At 38.6% G+C, this 19268-nt stretch overlaps 1 protein-coding gene across 1 annotated transcript in view; it reads right to left on the minus strand.

Moving 5' to 3' along the window:
* Positions 1–1775: 1775 nt before the first annotated feature.
* Positions 1776–19268, minus strand: part of LOC126092172 (stress-induced-phosphoprotein 1) — a 58534-nt gene continuing 41041 nt past the window's right edge. The window contains exons 7-11 of the mRNA XM_049907647.1: positions 18986–19163; positions 6200–6361; positions 5928–6031; positions 2581–2744; positions 1776–2473 (exon numbers count right to left, since the gene is read on the minus strand). Coding sequence (XP_049763604.1) covers positions 2401–2473; positions 2581–2744; positions 5928–6031; positions 6200–6361; positions 18986–19163 — 681 coding nt within the window. The 3' untranslated portion in view covers positions 1776–2400. The remainder of the gene's footprint in view (positions 2474–2580; positions 2745–5927; positions 6032–6199; positions 6362–18985; positions 19164–19268) is intronic.

A 19268-nucleotide genomic window follows, 5' to 3' on the forward strand; every position in this document is an offset into this window, starting at 1 on the left:
GTAAAATTAAACTATAGTTGGTATGTCACTGTAAAAAATATTTTGGTATACCCCAGTCATAATGTAGCCTTTTAGACAATGCAGAATCATAAAAACGGCATCAGAAATTATCTGCTCCAAAATCCTGAAGTGAAGTAGTTGTACTGAACTTCAGTTCCTTGTAAGCGCAGGCACTTGCAGTCAACCAAAATGTAAGTCAATTTCTTATACGGAATGCTTCTATGAAACTTCTCTGCCCTTTCCTTTTTATAGCAGACTAAGTCACAATATACTTATAGCCCTCCCCCCCCCCCCCCCCCATGACATCTGGAATAGTGTAGATAATAGTCGCACAAAATTCTAAAACTTATCTTCTGCAGACTAGCCATTTCATCAATTCCAGCATTGCTTTGGGTTTGCTATTCATAATCTATTTCTCATCCTATTCTTCATGCAAAGACATCACTTAATGGAAATTTAATCTGAAATTCAGTTCACCATCCACTGCAGAAAATGTCACTCCACTATGAAGGATGAGGATAAAGTGAAACTTCTAGGACATATTAACCCATATTAACCTTTTGGCCAAAAGAGTAAAGTATTTTTAATGGAACCAAATGTTTCATGGTTGTCATTTCTTTTCTTATAACATCAGACTAGTGTTATGAGAATGTATGTGTAACTATAGCTAAATTCCCAAAAACGTCTCTGTAATTGCCAAAATGTACTGCCCAGAATGTGGTAGAGCCAGTCTATTACCTGTCAACTTGAGTAATCCTAGAGCGGAACAAATTTACACAGTTAAAAATACAACTATGCCTTCTGGCTAAAGAACCCAAATTTCATAGGACAGAACTCATAGCTATACAGTCACAGGATTATCTATAATAGACTATTTTGTAGAAAAAAATACATCAAAATGCTGTACTATCCAGCTAATGGCAGAACAATTTCCTCTGATTTAGAGTAAGGAACAAAGGGAGTAAGTGAAGAGGGCTTCTCGTTATCATGAAATAATGGAAGGAAAAACTGCCTGCATTTAATTTGCTGTATGGCTAGAGTCAGAGTGCATAGAATGACTAAACTTAATTTTGTAAACCATCTATGTTCTTCATGTATCACAAACAGTCATATAAGAACTTCTGCTGTAGAAGTAGTATCCAGTGTTTATTCTTCATGTGTAACAATGTTAGATGAAGTCATCTTTGGGCACTTCCCTAAATGAGGCTTTGGAGAGGTATTTACTAATTATTGTCCAATTTTCTTACCTTTATTTTAAATGCTGTATTGGTGACCACACAACAGTCTCTAAACAATATGGTTTAGTCACTGGCTTTCCATAACCACGAACAACCTATTGTCCAAATTGATAAAGCTGTTTTCAGCAGTAGTTAATTGTTGAGGTCATTTTCCACTCCTACTTCACCTTGAAATATATTGACCAGATACAACAGACAAAACATCGTAGAAAGAGGGGGGCGGCATGTGTCACAAATATGAAGAGTTAAGAATGCCACTTATAATTTTAAAAATTAATAACTGGCTATTGATATTTTACTCTTGTAGAACTGTTGTATTAATCACAGACATTCTGAATATGAACACTTTCTGATGTATTTTCACAGCATGATGTAATCTAAAGGAACTTAAAGAGCCTTACAGACAACATCTGAATTTCTACAAAAAGGAAATGAGAGAGAGCTGTTGCTGTTATAAGAGGCAGACAATTGTTCCGATAATTATTTGTGTGTACGGTGACATTGTCAGCCTAATGTAATAACTAATGAAATAAATAATTCTTATCATAAACAGTAATTTATTTAATAAATTGTCATAAATGGTGTGCCATGAGACTAAGACCATTGTTACTTGTCTCCAATACTGAACTGATGGACATAGGAAGCAATGAACTCATTCGCATTACAAAAATTTGATAAAAACTTACTACAGATAATGTAAAGGTAAAGGGCTTATCTCCTTCATGGAACATATGCCCCTATAAATTTTATTTTGTATTCTGAAAGAATACAGTAATTAGCACTTTCAACAGTCACATAATAATGCCAATAATTTATGGTGTCAGTAGGAATTAAAGTTCACATAACATCTCTGTTTCACTAACAAATCAAAAAACTTCTCCTAGTGTCATTAAACACTATCATTGTCTTCTGTTAGCTCGTAACAAATTATCTGTGCACCTGGCAGTAAAACAAATAGTCAAATGGCTTTCTAAACATTCATCAGTCGTCTAAATAACACATCCTGAATATAAAAATACAATGAAACATAGACAATACAAGAATTACATTATTTGCCAATAAATGCACACAATTCAGGCGAAGATGACTGAGCGCTGGTGATGTTACAACACCTGTGCAGATCAAATGGATGAGTCAGAGCAAATTAGTCTCTCTCGTTACATCAACGAATAGCAATCAATCCTGATTCCAAAAGCTTCTGAATCTTTGAGGCAATTTCAGGATTTTGCAAATGCCTGGAAAAAAAAAATACACTCACTTGTAAATAAAATATTAAGAATCTTGCTGTAATATTTCACAACAACTTTGAAGAATGTAACCATATGAAATTGTGTACACTTACTCTGCAAGAGCTTTCGGATCATTCTGCATTTGCTCTAAAATAACTCTCATGGCTGGATCTCGCATAATAGCTTGTATTTCAGGATCAGCCATTGCCCTCTTACGAACTTCTTCTGGATTTGAGTTTACTGCCATTGTACAGGTTCTGTAGCCATCAATAGCTTCCTATTGAGCAGGTTAATTTCATCAGTAATAGTAAAAATGAAAAGCAAAACTGTACTTCACATTTGTCTACTCGGCACTAAAATGCAAAACTATGCAAACAAAATAAAAACCTTAGCCAAGCCTCAAACATTACTAGTTACATGTTTTAGCCAAATTATTTAAATTTTTGACTCAATATTCTCATTAGTTAGATTACTTTTATTCTTGCAGAGGTTCCCAATTTTACTTCTGACTGGATAAATCTACTGCTGTATTCATACACTTGACGAATTTTGTTTAATTAAACTGCTTCATTAGACAGAAAAAAGAGAGGAGGCAGGGGCGAAGAGGAGGGTGCGGGGACGAGGAGGAGGGGGCAGGGCGAGGAGGAAGGGGGCAGGGGAATGAGGAGGGAGCAAGGTGTTAGGGGGCATGAAGGAGTAGATGGGTGTGGGTGTGATGGAGGGAGAGTAGATGGGTGTGGGGGTGATGTAGGGAGAGTAGATGGGTGTGGGGGTGATGTAGGGAGAGTAGATGGGTGTGTGGGTGATGGAGGGAGAGCAGATGGGTGTGTGGGTGATGGAGGGAGAGCAGATGGGTGTGGGGGTGATGGAGGGAGAGCAGATGGGTGTGGGGGTGATGGAGGGAGAGCAGATGGGTGTGGGGGTGATGGAGGGAGAGCAGATGGGTGTGGGGGTGATGGAGGGAGAGTAGATAGGTGTGTGGGTGATGGAGGGAGAGTAGATGGGTGTTGGGATGATGGAGGGAGAGTAGACAGGTGTGGGGGTGATGGAGGGAGAGTAGATAGGTGTGGGGGTGATGGAGGGAGAGTAGACGGGGTGATGGAGAAGGATGAGGGGAGCATGGGGTGTAAGGAATGAGAGGAAGGTACACCCCATCGGATTATCACAAACGGGTTGTTTGAAAAGTAAGAAAGACGCGGAAACTGACAATGGGAACTAGATTCTTTTAGCTTGACAGACGCAAAACATTGTATAGCTTATGCGTAATTCGTGAATTGTTTTATTCTGCACTAGATTTTCTATTCTCTAGCCAAAAAGGGATCCTCAATTTTGTTGTTGAGGCAAGACAGTGTGGCAGCAAGTTTGTTAGCACATTGTTCAAACTACACGTGTAAACAGTGCTCACCATGTACAACTGGAATACCATCTGTACCATACTTTGGTATTTAAAATATGAACATAATCTCATTATATAACCCATTATTTATGACAATCTCTCACCCTGCAGCAGATGGTGTGTTTCTGTAACTCCCTGGCTGATTGAAGACAAGGATAGAACCCAGAACCTCGCATATCATGGATAACGCTCCGACTGACTTGTTCAGGAATGACTCATGACCTCTCATTTATCCTACCAAACTTCACAGAAGCTCCACATCTAGCTGGACTAGCACTTCTGGAAGGATAGGTATTGCAGAGAAATGGCTTAGTAACAGCCTAGGGGCATTGCTTCAAGAATCAATCTTTCACTCGTAATCCTCTGCTCTGCAATCTCTCTTCTTCCAGGAGTCTTAGCCCAGAAAGATATGCAGTGGAGCTTCTATGAAGTTTGGGGGGTAGAAGATGTACTGGCAAAAGTAAAGCTGTGAGGCTGAGTCTTAGTCGCACCTGGATGTTAAGCTCGTAAGTGCACTGGCTGCAAAAGGTCTGCTGCTGGATCTGGGTACTGGTTCTGTACACAATTTGAATCTCTCAGGAATTTTGAACTCATGATCTGAGAATAGTAAGATTAATAAAATAGCATGACACTGTATACCACGTATCATGATAAATGAAAGGATACTCCGGTGAGTGAGTTAGTTTGGTCATCAGAGATACCAAAACACTATCTTTTGCTGGGCAAGGTGTAAGATCATGTGTCTTTTTTTAATGGTCCAAACAGTATCATTTGTATTAAGCTAACACATTCAGCTGGCTTGGGTGAAAGCAGTATGTTGCACAGTATTATTTTTTGTTTCTTGTGAAAATCCTATTTCGTTCTGCAATATCTGTGTTTCCTACATAACTGTTTAACATAACGCCGGAACTCCTGTACATCATCAACATCTATAACAGTTTTGCTTTTTACACTTCACACGCTAGAAATTTGTAGTACACTCAACTACATCAACTGTGCTTCAGTAACTGACATCTCCTGGAAACATTCTTTTTTCTTTAACAATGAAGAACAAGACTAGTGTCATTCACATTAATGATGGTGCCACCTACCAGTCTTTGTTCTAGAACATTGGTTTTTCCTTTATTTTGATATATATCTGACTTTGGAGGGGTTTATGGAGATTTCTAAAAACACCTCTCAATGAAATAATGTCTTCCGAGTTTTCGGTTAGTTGATTGATTTTGGTGAGAGGGCCAAACAGTGATGTCATTGCTCCCATCAGATTAGGGAAGGATGGGGAAGGAAGCTGGCTGCACCCTTTCAAAGGAACCATCCCAGCATTTGCCTGAGGCAATTCGGGGAAGTCACAGAAAACCTAAATCAGGATGGCTGGACATGGGCAGACTACGCATTTTGTTAGTACTGTATCAATTGACATTCCTATGGACTATCACTGCAAGCCTCTACACAAAACAAAATGAATCATTTTTTAGCAGGTATCTAATACATTGGATGACGTATTGCACGGCAATGATGATACGCTCAAATTAAATGTTTTCTTTCATTTTTGCACTTACATTCCTTCTGAAACTTATGCCTACTTTAAATACTTGTTTTTACATATTCAATTTTCTGGAATTAGTTGCAATTGTGTAACCAAGTAAATCTTATCTAATATAATTTTTAAGAAATCAGGATGGCATCATTCAAGGAGTTAATTATAACACCACAGGTTCACATCAATATCAATTAAGCACAATACTTTTTCTTGAGATTCATTTGTAACTGATTCAACGATAAATTCACTGTGTCACATTTCTTGAAAGAAATTGCCCTCCTGGAAGTAGAAGAAAATGTTATTTGACTGTGTTACATCACTCATTACTTATATGAGCCAAGCCTGACTGCTGCAACTTCTGAGATTTATTTAGCATAATTGCACCACACACTGAGGAAATGATGCAGCTAGCCGGCAGACAGGGAAACTTCCTACCATTTGGTCAGAGGACAGAGAAAAACAAGCTAACATAATATAATGATACACTTATTAAGATAACATTAAAGCAGCTATGGTTAACTTACAGCATTTGATGGATCTAGTTCCAATGCTTTTTGGTATGCTGAGATGGCTTTGCCAGATTGCTGCATTCCCTGCAGAATTTTACCTTTTCTTATCCAACCTCGAGCTATCAAAAAGTAAGAAATTATGACATTATTATTATTATTATTATTATTATTATTATTATTATTAATGATGATAATTTCAAGAGTGTCTCTAAAAACACTCTACCAACTTAAAACTATGAGCAGTATGAAAAATTTGAAAAATCTTAAAACCAGCATCCAATACTTACTGAACTTTGGATCCAATTCAAGACATTTCTCACAGTCTTTTAGTCCCAAGTCAAACGCAGCAAGTTTTGTGTAACATGCAGCACGGTTGCTGTATAGTTTTGGATCATCAGGATTCCGCTTTATTGCCTCTGTGTAGTGTTTGACAGCTTCTGCATAATTGCCTGTGGAAATTTTTCATTTTGTGTATAAATATGTCAATAGTATACAGAAGATAAAACAATCTTTCCAAAAACTCAGCTTCAATATGTCATTAAGTATGTAATGATTATAGCAGCGGCACAGTTATCACACCATTTACATTACAACAAAACCAACTTCTGACAAAAATGACAATTGTAGAAATGGTTCTTGGATGTGATGTCACATATCATGAAATAGTCACAGTATTTCATTCATCGACGCAGCTGCCACCTTCCCAACACATCTGGTATCTCACCCGAGAACCATTTCTACAACTATTCTGTCAGGAAAGCCTCAAGCAACACAACAATGACTATTTGTGTTTTCAGTTTGCCAAGAATGTTTGTGATCTATTTCTGCCTGCAATATGCTTCCCTCAAGGTACACTACTAATGAACACCCATGTTTACCAAACTCTTCTGTATGCCAAAGCAATATCGATTAAACTAATTACTTGGATTCGCCAGAATTATCCGTGCATGGCAAATTCCTCTATGGAAAAAAAGAAAAAGAAAAGAAAGAAAGACCTGCACAGGCTAAAAATAGTGAACATATGCAGTCAGATTATTGTTTTTGTATCTTATGTGAACAATGTGCTAGATAGTACGGCTAAGCTAATCAGTTCCACAACATAGTTAATTTTATTTTAGCCACGATACTGTTTTCATAACCATCTGGCAGAGTGGGGTGGGGTGGGAGGTGGGTGGTTAACATCCTGAAACCAGCCACACTTATTTAATGAATTATTTATTTTGCCATGAAATTTGATATGTGAAATTTACATAAGAAATCCTCCCTACTGCCTGTTGGTGGGCTCAGGCCAAAACTAGTCTGATTTATACTAGATATCACAAGCCTTGTCCATTTCTGCATCATTGCTGTTTCTCCTTTGCCATCCCTACCACAGTGGACCTTTAGAACCATCTGTCTGCACCAGATCAGAAGTGTATCAATTTCCCTGGCTAAAATCCAGTTCCACATCTCGTTCCTTAAATGATGCTTAAACCATGGGAGTCCCCCCAACGTCCTAACCATAAAACTTCATTTCTATGGATCCCACCCCTCCTTTCACAATAACCTTCACGTTTTCAGACTTAGCCAGTACCTGGCCCTCACAAACCTCGTATTGCAAAAATGCATCTCCAAGGCACAGGCATCCCAGAATCATCTCTGCTTCCTCTGAAAGATGCTGCTAGTGTGGAATCCCTGCTACATACATCACATCTCTGAAACTGAGTCCCTTGCTCTCCATCATCTGAAGGGGCATTCCAGGCAGTCCCTTGCCCAGTATTTTGAAAGTCTCATCTAGGCCTTCACAGACAGGCACCATCCCCTAGGACTAGTCCTAAAACAATCTCTCATGACATCACCCCTTTCACAAACCCTCCACCACAGGCAACCCCACCCACCCAAGAACAAGCTACAAACAAGTGCCCCCTCCGTCACCCAATATCACACCAGACTAGAACAACAGAACCACAGGGGTTTGATTAACTATCTATCATAATGCACTAAAACTAAGGAGATACTACCAAAGTTCCTTTCCACCCCTTCTAAAGTGATGTACCATCATCCATTCAACCTTCGCAACATCCTAGTCCATCCCTATATCTCTTCCAATCCCAACCCCTTGCCACAGGGAAGACCCAAGTGCAAGATTTGCCAATCCACCCACCCAGTACTTACTATTCCATTCTTGTCACAGGCTTATCCTACCCCACCTGTGTAATCAGCCATGTCATATACTAGCATCACTGCAAGCTTTTTATATTTGTGTGACTGTCAACCAGCAGTCCACTAGGATGTAAAGCTGCCGCCCAACTGTGGCCAAGAGCAAAATATACCACCCTGTGGCACACCAGGCAGCTTAACATAACATGCTTGACTTCAATGGCTGCTTCACAACCTGGGCCATCTGGTCCTCCCATCCACTACCAGCTTTTCTGAATTGCGCAGATGGGAGCTATCCTTACAACACATTCATTGCTTGTGAAATTATAGTGATTCCAACCTGTTGTAACCTACTGTCCCCACACCATCCACCCAATAGTTTCTGCCCCCTCTGTCCTTTCACCACCTCCCTATTCACATCCCATACCCTCCTTGTGCACCGCCCTCTGCCAACACACTTGCCCGTCTTTCCCCTTCTCTGCTCCTCTCTTTTTCCACTCCCCCGTCTGACTCCCTGTCCCACAGTCTTCTGATGCAGCCCCTGGTGGCCATCTGGCCATGCCTCACAGACCCTGTACACTCCACCCCCCAGTCCCTGCCCCCTCCAGGTAGCTGCTTTTATTCCATGTGACAGTTGCATTTTGGTTCAAGCCGTCAGAGATGGCGGTCATGTGTGCTTGAGGTGTCTTTGCTTGTTTGAATGAATGAATGAATGTGTGTGTGTGTGTGTGTGTGTGTGTGTGTGTGTGTGTGTGTGTGTGTTTCCTTTTCTGAAGAAGGCTTTGGCCAAAACCTAAACATGTAACACTTTTTTGTGCTTGTCTGCAACTAAAATGTCATCTTCACAGTGAGTAACAATCTACTCTTTTCCTATGTTGTAGATAGCCTGACTTGGAGTTTCAATTGTTTGAAAATATTATTGAAATGCTTTGAGGTACTACTGAGTTCAATAACTTGACTGAAATTCAGAATTTTTATGTGATTTTTGTGGAGAAATGAAGACTTTAAACTTTACATTTGCTAGAAGTTAAATGTTGAAACAGTTACATAAAAATGCCATTTTTAGAATCTTCCATACAGTAAATGCAATACAATACCGACCTTCAGAAAGAGTTGTTTCCAATGAAAAATGTTTACAAATTAGTTCAATAGCTTTTGAGATATGACATGATAAGCCTGAAGCTGTTTACAAATGAGGAAGTTTTGTTTAAAAAATTAGTTAACTTTGAACAGAATTAAAATTATGAACAGATTTTTGACATGTTCAGAAACTATATAATGATTTATATTGTACGTGAATCTTAATTTTTTTTTACCTGAGTTTTGTTGGCAATAGAGGCTTTGAAGCAATTTCCTATCGTGAGTGTGAGTGAGGCAATGTGGCTGCAGCCTGCAGACAATACTTGACAAGACGGTGCCACTCCTTTGAACCTCAAATGTCAAATGGTTCAAATGGCTCTGAGCACTAAGGGACTTAACGCCTGGGGTCATCAGTCCCCTAGAACTTAGAACTACTTAAACCTTACTAACCTAAGGACATCACACACACCCATGACCAAGGCAGGATTCGAACCTGCAACTGTAGCGGTCGCACGGTTCCAGACTGAAGCGCCTAGAACCGCTCGGCCACAGCGACCGGCTCAAATGTCAGGTGCTGACTACTTTTAAATCCGACTATAGTTACAAAGGAATAAATTATTCACTAAAAAAGTGTGGCTGTTTGCAGTTTTTTCTTCAGGGACATGTAATATTGTTCAATGAATCAACACTTTCATCCACTGCACAATTTCTTTTAAGGTTATGAACAACTTATTTAAACTATTGCTAATCTATTTACAAAGTTAATTAGGGTAATTACTTCTTTACCTCTTTTAAAAATCTAATAAAATACCAATGCCATCCATCTCTACCACGTATGTCCAATATGTCTCTGAGCAGGCAATTTGAAGAGGAAAGCCTTTTCTGCAGGCCTCTCCTTTGGCAGAGGTCCTCGTACCAGTAGTGTACTTATTATTCGACCTCTTAACTTATATAAACTATCTTTAATTCCTGTTTGATGTGCAATTTTCTTATTTTGTGTCTGAATTATTACCTCCCCCCCCCCTTCCCTCTCCACCCCAATACTTTTCTCAGAAATGTCATTTCCCCTGTTTCAATAGCTCTCTTCTCTTTTCTTTCCAAAGTTCAACCAGCGAAACCATTAATGTCGCAATCATTATAATCGCTATGTAAAATCTCATTCATGACTTCTGATTATACTGTTACATATCAGTTGGGATTTCTTAAACTATTTCTCAGATCTTCACCTTGGACATAGGAAATCAAGCATGCCAAGTAGTTAAATTTGCTAACCTGCTCAATTATGTTCACGCCAATTACAATATTTGAATTGACTGGATATTCCTCTCTGAATGCTATTATCTTAGTTTATTGATGGATATCTCCAGTTCCAATTTCAAAGTGAGCTGAAGAGTTGATGCACAGCCAACTGTATGTCCGATAGCGGTACTGTAGTCTAAACCCATGGTCTACAATGCATCAGTGGATCACCACCCCCAACACCAACGCAGATGTTAAGTTTCCATACACAAGGCCCTTATGACTTCTGTTACACAAAATGGATAGGCTTTCTCTTTCATAACTTTCAAAGCTTGGGCACAACTTTTGTCAAATGCTTTTGTACATCACTGAATAAAATACAGATTTCTAAAGTGAACAGCAATTTCTTCTGAATCAATTATTAACTGTGAATACAAAGTCACTACAAAAATGTCCTTCCCTGAAACTAAGCTGCTCATCTGCTGAAAGGGACTTGTTAGTTGTGATCATGCACCCCATAATAATTTTAACAGTGGTTGTATAAGGTGCTGTTTATAGCTTTGTGCCCCTATATGTGACAATCTTTTCTGTTGTCTTTCCTGTATAAATGGTATTGCAACTGATCTCGCCCAATCCTCAGGATCTACTTTGTACTCCAGCAGAATGCAGAATGCCTCAATTCTTAATGGTAACTGTTTTGCCCAATAAAGAAATTGTATTGGCAGGTCTTTGAGGTAAATTATCATGTTCTTCAGTACCAATATCTATGAGAAATTCAGTTTTACTTTCATCCATGGCACACAAAGCTTACAAATGTGGTTTGGCAAACCTGGTAAATTTCCATGAAAGAACGGAACATTTATGTTGTGCGTTCATGGTTGACTATTCTAACGATTGTACACAGAGCTTCAATAATATACAGTGTACAGTTCATTGTTGACAGCCATTTGAATCAATCAGTGTGTCAAATGCCATTGGAAAAAAAGTAGTGTTTCATGCTGCTATTAAACATTTTCATTTGAAGGTTTGGAGTGGCAATCAAATCAAAACAGAATTGGATGAAGTTCATGTGGATTCTGCATCACTATTTTTGTGTTAATGTATTTTAAATAAAATTGTACAAGCACTGAAGGTGAAGCGTGCTCCAGCCGGCTAGCTGAGATTACCTCAAAGGAAATACAGACAAAATCCATGACGTGGTAATGCAAGACTGTTGAATAAAAATTTATGAATTTGCTGAGGCTGTAGGCACCTCAACTGAGTGAGTGCATATTGTCCTGCATGGATAATAGGTCATGAAGAAGCTTTTTGCAAGGTGGGTCCACACCTGCTCAGTCGACCAAAAGCGTATTCGGTACAATATTTCAATACAATGTCTGGATATATTTAATCACAAACTGTACAATTTTTTGGCACCGATTTGTGACTGTTGATGAAACTGGCATCCAAGATTAAACATCAAATTCAAAACAGCAGTTTTTTTTTTTTTTGCACATTTCATTCCCTCCCTTATGTGGAGGGCGGGCCTTTTTAGAGCTTGCTATTTGCTCTTTTTCGGCCGATGGTGTTCAATACAATTTTTGCTTTTTAGAGTTACATTTGCTTGCAATTGTGCCAAGCATTATTATTCTGGTATAATATGGAGTTTACATTATTATTTATGAACAATACAGGGTTTATACTATTTTGATATTCAGGAGACATTTAAGAAGTTCTTTTAGGAGACATATAGTTAAGTGTTTAACAAAGAGATAAATAAATAAATTAGAGTATAAGAAAAAAAAATATAAGTTTAACAAAAACATATAAGTTGAAGAAAAACATATAAATTAGAAAGAACATATAAATTTAAGAAAAAACATGTAAATTTAAGAAGGTCATATAACTATGAGAGTCATATAATTAAGAAGAAGACATATATTTAAGAGGGAAGTGTATCTATTCAGATTTTCGTTTTATTGCTATTGCTTGTTTGTGTATGTGATCGTTTCGTTGCGGTGTGTGTGACTGTGTGTGTGTGTGTGTGTGTGTGTGTGTGTAGGGCCGTTGCCTACATCCTGGCGTCGAGGTGGGGGGGACAGTGGGTGCCGCTTACGAGTGGGGTCATGGTGGGAGCAAGGTCGGGGAAGTGGGAGGTCGTATTTTGTGCCACTGTACGCGCTGGTTGGATGTATTTGAACTTAGGGCGCCTCCTTTCCCGGATTTCAGGGTCAGTAAGTCTTTCATGTCTGGTCGTTTCGTCAGTATGTGTTTGCCATAGTTGGCGCGTAGTTTCGTTAGTCGAGTTTGTAACGGTTCTATGTTTGTGATGTCATACACGTCGTTGCTCGGCGTCTGGGGGGGAGGGGGGGGGGGGAGTTTGGTGATGCTGCGAAGTAGTCTTCTTTCAGTTCTGAAAACAGCAGTCAAAACAGTGGACAAAGATTGGTGAAAATGCACGAAAGAAGGCAAAGAGCATTTTGTCAGCTATTCAGGTGATGGTCAGTGTTTCTTTGATGGTCAGTGTTTCTTTGATGGTCAGTGTTTCTTTGATGGTTAGTGTTTCTTTGGGATTCTCAAGAAATGATAATCATGAATTACTTGGAAAAAGGCAGAATCATAGCTTGACCCTATTCGACACACAAGTCGCCAAAGTAGCGTTGATTCAAAAGACTACAAAAGACTACATTTCATTTCATAACTGGACCCTATTGTTATCTGTTGATAGGTTGTCTGAAACTTGCATTGGCTGTAAAAAGACCAAGCTTGGAATGCAAGAAAGTGCTCTTTCACCATCAGCAATAATGCCAAAAGTGCAGGAACTAGGTTTTGAATTGGTTCCTCATCAATCCTATTCAGCAGACTTTGCCTCAAATGACTTCTGCCTGTCCCCTTTCTTACAACTTTGGCTTGCTGGGAAGAAATTTTCACCAACAGAGGAAGTGATACTTGCAGTCAACAATTATTTTGCAGAATTCGACAAACTTTTTTTCCAGTGAGATGAAAACACTGAAGGATAACTGTGCAAGACGCAAACGAGACTGCCGGGGTGTAAGTGAGCTGTTTACGGAACAATCATTTTTTCTTGCTTTTACTAGACTTATCAAACCATAGCAAAACCCATAATGAATTACTCATGTCATGGCTACAATGTCAGTTATAATGTATACCATAATTGTCAATTTTGCAGTACTCTATCATGTACTTTCCAGCTGTAATTGTGTTTCCAGTTTTTGGACACATACATGGTTAAACTTATGTAAGTAATCCAGCCTGTTTTGAATTTAGTCATCTATTCTGTAACTGTTATAAATGAAGGCTTATACTCCCTATATACATTAATCAACTCGAAACGAATTTTTATTGCCATAAAATCATCCACAAAGCGTGTGTTATGTTGCACAACATCTCATTTTACCCGAACAAACACACAACACCACTTTAAGATGTGTAATAAATAAAACTATTGACAACATTTTTTGCCTTACCTACGTACAGTAAGAAACTGTAGCAGAAAGACCTGCATTACCTGCAAACACAGTTTTCTTTACACAACAACAACAACAACAACAACAACAACAACAACAACACGTTTGAGCTACGCACATGTATGCGCGGATGCACACGCAGGTGTGAGTGTTACACAAAATTTTATCAAACTCAGTTAAGCTCACGTGGGAAACTCTACACCACTTGGCATGGAATGACCCTACGAGCACTTTTCATCTTTGCCACTGTGAAACATCTCTTCTACTGAACACATGCTCATAGCTTTTCCAGTATGCTTTTAGTGCCCATGTTAACTTGACTTTCTTGCTTCAAATGATCACTCCTTTCATATCCCTGAATATGGACCGCTCCTCCGGGGACATTAGAGTTTTTAAAATAACCTATTTTCAATTAATTCTATTCCATGTTAAACAAGCTCGAAGATAACATCATTATTTTTGAAAAAGTAATTTTTGGTGATGAAACAAACAAGCTTTTGAATGACACATTACCAGTCCATGTAGACTGTGTTTACAACTTTAAGTCTGTCAACCGTTTCTTCGGCCACACATGCACTGAAATATCAAAATGAGTTCTTGTTTCAACCCTAAGATGATCTCTTATCAATGATTACTGTACACGAGATGCAACAATAAGTAATGAGACTAATTTTCCTTGCAAGATGTGGCAACCCTGCAGACTTGCGTAGGCACAATATCTTTGACCTCTGTCTATAAGCTGCTTCTAGTCCAAGCAGCACATTGGTGCAACTAATCAGTCATGAGTTGTACTGTAATAAGTTAAAATGTATTTGTGTCTCTCGTCACGGAAATTAAACCGCATAATATTGCGCAACGGCATGCAATTTCTTTTTGCGTTAAATTGGGTGAAAATGCGACAACTTACGGTAAGCTTCAGAAGGCTTTTGGAGAGGAGGTTATGTCAAGAGATCAAGTTTTTCGTTGGCATAAAATGTTTAGTGAAGGCAGAATGAATGTTGAAGATGAAGACCACAGTGGATGACAGACGGATGTCAACTTGGCCGGGATGCGTGAACTCTTATGATCTGATCGAAGATCATCTGTGAAAATGATTTCAGAAGAACTGAACATCAATCGAGAAACGGTTCGTCTAATAATAACTGAAGATTGTGCATCACGATAATGCGGCATCCCATACTGCTATCAGTACAGCAATTTTTAACCTCAAAACAAATTTCAGTACTACCACAGCCACCTTATTCACCAGATATCGCTCCATGCGACTTTTTTCTATTTTCAAGAGTCAAAACGGCGGTCAAGGGACACCATTTTAAAACAGCACAAGATGTCCAAAAAGCTGTGACGAGGGTCTTGGAGGATATTACAGAAGATGAGTTCCAGAAATGTTACCATCAATGGCAGAAGCGCTGGAAAAAGTGTATGCAATCAGAAGGTAAATACTTTGAAGGAGACAACACTAAACTTGACTAAAACAGTAAGCAACATTTTTTCCCCACATCAGTCTCATTACTCAGAGTGTATACAGGGACAAGGAAAAAAAATTCCCGGATTTCTCCCGGATATCCCGTTTAAAAAATATGCTTTTTCCCGGGCGACCTACTGTCACTCAGCACAGAAAAAGTTCCCTCGGGACTGTAAAACTTATCAATCCTCTGAATGGTTAACGTTTTATATAATCGCGTAGAACTTCACGGAAAAAAAAAAAGAAAAGCCGGAGCAGAGAAGTTTTGTAAAGACCTTTGATTTGCAGCAACATATACGCTGTATATTTTCGTATTACGAAAGTATAAATTCGAATTGCACCAAACACAGCTTGTTAGTTTCCGGAGCGTTGCAACCGAGGTTGTGATGTCCTTTTGTAAGCGAGTCATATCTCAAGCCACGAGATCTCGCCAGCCGATGACAGCAGCTATTCAGAGCATAGGGCACGTGTTATAGTCAGCCACTAGTAAGATTACTGGTTACATAGCGCGAACACACAAGAGGAAAAGTTAACGGTTTACATTAATGTACACAGTACCGTATATCTACAAGAAAAGCTAAGCTTTCACGTGTAATATTGGTCTTTTTTTGGTGTGATATACTTTAAGATATATCACACAAATGTGCCAGTCAATTTAAAATTGTGACATAAATGCCTCGGCTCGAAATTCTTGAAGTGGCTGGTCCTCAAACTGTTCAGTTTCGAACGCTCTGTGATTTAGATATCCATCCCACTTTCACACACGTAACATAATTCATCTTGCGTAAAAAGAAATTTACTTTGAAAGTAACGCTTTTCTAACCACCGTTCGCAATACTGTTAGTTATAGGTTCGATTTACCAGTTGCCAGAGAGCGCCAAGAACGAATTATTGTGCGTGTGCAACTGCAGTGGTGTAGGAAGCCCGCATGTTCGTGTGTATAAAGCACTAAGAGAGCTTACACTACACCATAAAAGAAACAGGGCATCAGAGGATACTCCAAAAGGCATCAAAATTTCGTGAATCATACTAAAATGCATAATTCGGCTTGAAGTGCACATTGGTTTTTTCCAGATTCACAATGAAGTAGGTCCCATCTGATATTAAGCTTTTCAGTGTGGTTTTTGGGATGTAAATTTTCTTGGAGTACCAGTACTCTACGATCTCATGTTTGGTTCTTTATTATGGCATAATGCCATACATGGCAGAAGATGATAACGTGCACTTGAAATTCACCGAACAGTTGGAAGTACCCAAAATTGTTAAATGAAACACTTCGTTTCAAATAAAATGATTGCCTCAGCGGAATTTCTTTAGCAAACTTGCAAAAATAACTTCATTCTTCTGCAAGGCGATTAATGCTTGACTGCTACTAACTTGGAAAAAAAATAAAATCAGAAACTGAAATTAACAATATATTTTTGCCCTCTGTAATTATGTGAATGCATTTTAATTCACTTGATAGCTCCCGGCCACAGAAATCCGTTTTGTTTTCATTTGACGTGGGAGCTGTACACGAAGAGAAGCAGCGGAATCACTTAACGTAAACACGGGTCACATGGAGACTAACCACCTCCCCACTACAACTCAGACAACTCTGTGCAAGCGCGAATCTGGCAGCTAGGGCGCGCGAGAAAATTTTTTCTCGTTTGCATCTGGCTGCTTGCTGCTACTACCGATGCAGCTAACAGCCAAACTTCAAGAAGCGGGAAGCGAGAGAAGGTACTGCTTATACGCGATTCAAATGCGCATGCGCAACAGACCGCTGGCAACTGGTCAAACGAACCTAATGTGAACAGTTGTGACGTCATGCTCATAGCAAGCAGTTTATTGTTACGAAGAATTACAGTCTGCGCCCTACGGCCTTTAACATATTTTTGCTATCTGTAGACGCTTGTGCGTGCACGGTGTTTTGTTGTCGTAAAATGCACATTTCCTTTGCCACTACAGTTTTATTTTTTTCCCTCTCGTTTATATTTTATTGCTGCAGTATCATTCTCCAGTAGCAGGGTACAATAACATTCTTTGCTAGAGAATCAATTCTGCAGTCAAAACTACAAAAATGTAACTGAAAGCTAAAACAATGAAAAATTCCCGGAATTCCGAAAAATTCCCAGGTTTTTTTCCGGTTTTCTCCCGGATGAAAAAATTCCCGGGTTTTTCCCGGTTGTCCCGGGTCGTATACACCCTGTTACTTTATCGTCGCACCTCATAGACAGTCTGATGAGAAACAAAGATTTTCTGAATTCATTGAAAAAGCAACTTTCCAAGTCTTCATTGTTCTGATATACTCAGAGAACCTACTTTTACACTATAAGTGTTGATGAATCAGCAGCATAATATCTCGGAAGCAAGCTTCAAAGTTATGGTGATGCTTTATTCTGAAGAATTTTCCACAGTGTATCATTAAAAAGTAACTTTATCGGTTGGATTTAACAGGTACTTTAAAATTAAAATATTTTTTCTATTCCTGGTATTTAATATCTTTTTGGAAAAAAAAAAACCACTCACAGGAAAAATATCCAACATTTTATGCAACCGTTGCAACGTGTGTAAAAGAAGATAAGAGAGCAAACTATAAAATAGAAATTAATAGGATAAAAGCATAAAATCTAGTACCATAATTTGAGTGAAAACAGTGAGAATAGGTTAATTTCCAAAACAAACAAGACAACTCACTCTCTCCCCACTAATACCAACACCAATACTTTCTTCCCAAAACTCTTTGTAATTATATCTGTCACATTCTACTTCGTTACATCGGTTGGCTGTGTGAATAGCGCCATTTTAAATGCACTGTGGAATGTTTTGACATCCAGTTACATGATGACCAGCATAAAATTGACCTAAATACTACACTTCTTCCCCTCAATGGACTGCCCAACTTGTTTCTTGCAGGAGACGTACTGAACTCCAAGGCCATCTCGGAAGACATATTTCCATTTTGTAACATAAAGCTTCACAAGAGCTGAACTGCTGCCTTTCAGAGACGGAAAATAACAGTAATTCCATAGAAATATGAGACACACTCATATTTTGATTACTATTTACAAACTTCAGGAACTGACAGAGCACAAAATATGGAGTGGTGACAAAATCAAAACCAGCTGCAGTGTAGAAAAACAGAATGGACAGAGTTGACAAGGTGAGCACCTAGGGGGGGAGAAACAGTTCCAAAATGTGAACTTTATTTAAAATGTATTTTTCCTCAACAATATTAAACATAGTAAGAAGAATTCGAGTTCCACATTGCAAGTATTGAGGAGATAATTCCAAAATATTGCAAAGGCAGCACCAATCCCTGGTTGTTATAAAGCTCTTGTTATTCTTTGCTTTTGTGCATACCACAAGGAGTAAACACTTCAGTTTTTTTCAAATCTGTGGGTTAGTTTCCAATCTATGTTGGAACTACAAGAACAATTAATTTTCTCCAACTTTTGAGTTTTGCTATACATGAATATATTCATGGTTTTAGCTGCAATCTTTATGAGGGATATTCAAATAGAACTGATTAATATTTTGGAAGATAATCTGTGAAAAACTTGTTGATAAGGGTTTAAAAATTCACAATCAAAAGCATGCGACTGCTGCCATAATAACTAATGTACCTCTATAAGGCATTTTGTATTAACATTAACAGAGATAAATATCTCCTTCAATAATAATGTAACTTTATAACATACCATTTTTGAAGAGTTCATTTCCTTTCTCCTTCTCTTCTTCAGCTTTAGCTGGATCAATGTATGCCTTTCGCTCTAATTCCTTTATCTCTCTCTCCACATTTGAAAGCAAAGCCTTCACCTCAGGGTTCCTGAACTCCGACATGGATTTCTCAAATGCAGTTTTTGCACTGTACAGGTCCTGAAAATGATATCACGAGACAAAGAAGTGAAAAAATTGTTACATTTTGTGTATTTACAAATTGACTGTAGTACAAGCAAAGCAAGCAGTATTAATCCCAGCATT

This window comes from Schistocerca cancellata, chromosome 7 (assembly GCF_023864275.1).
Source record: "Schistocerca cancellata isolate TAMUIC-IGC-003103 chromosome 7, iqSchCanc2.1, whole genome shotgun sequence".
NCBI classification, from domain to species: Eukaryota; Metazoa; Arthropoda; class Insecta; order Orthoptera; family Acrididae; genus Schistocerca; species Schistocerca cancellata.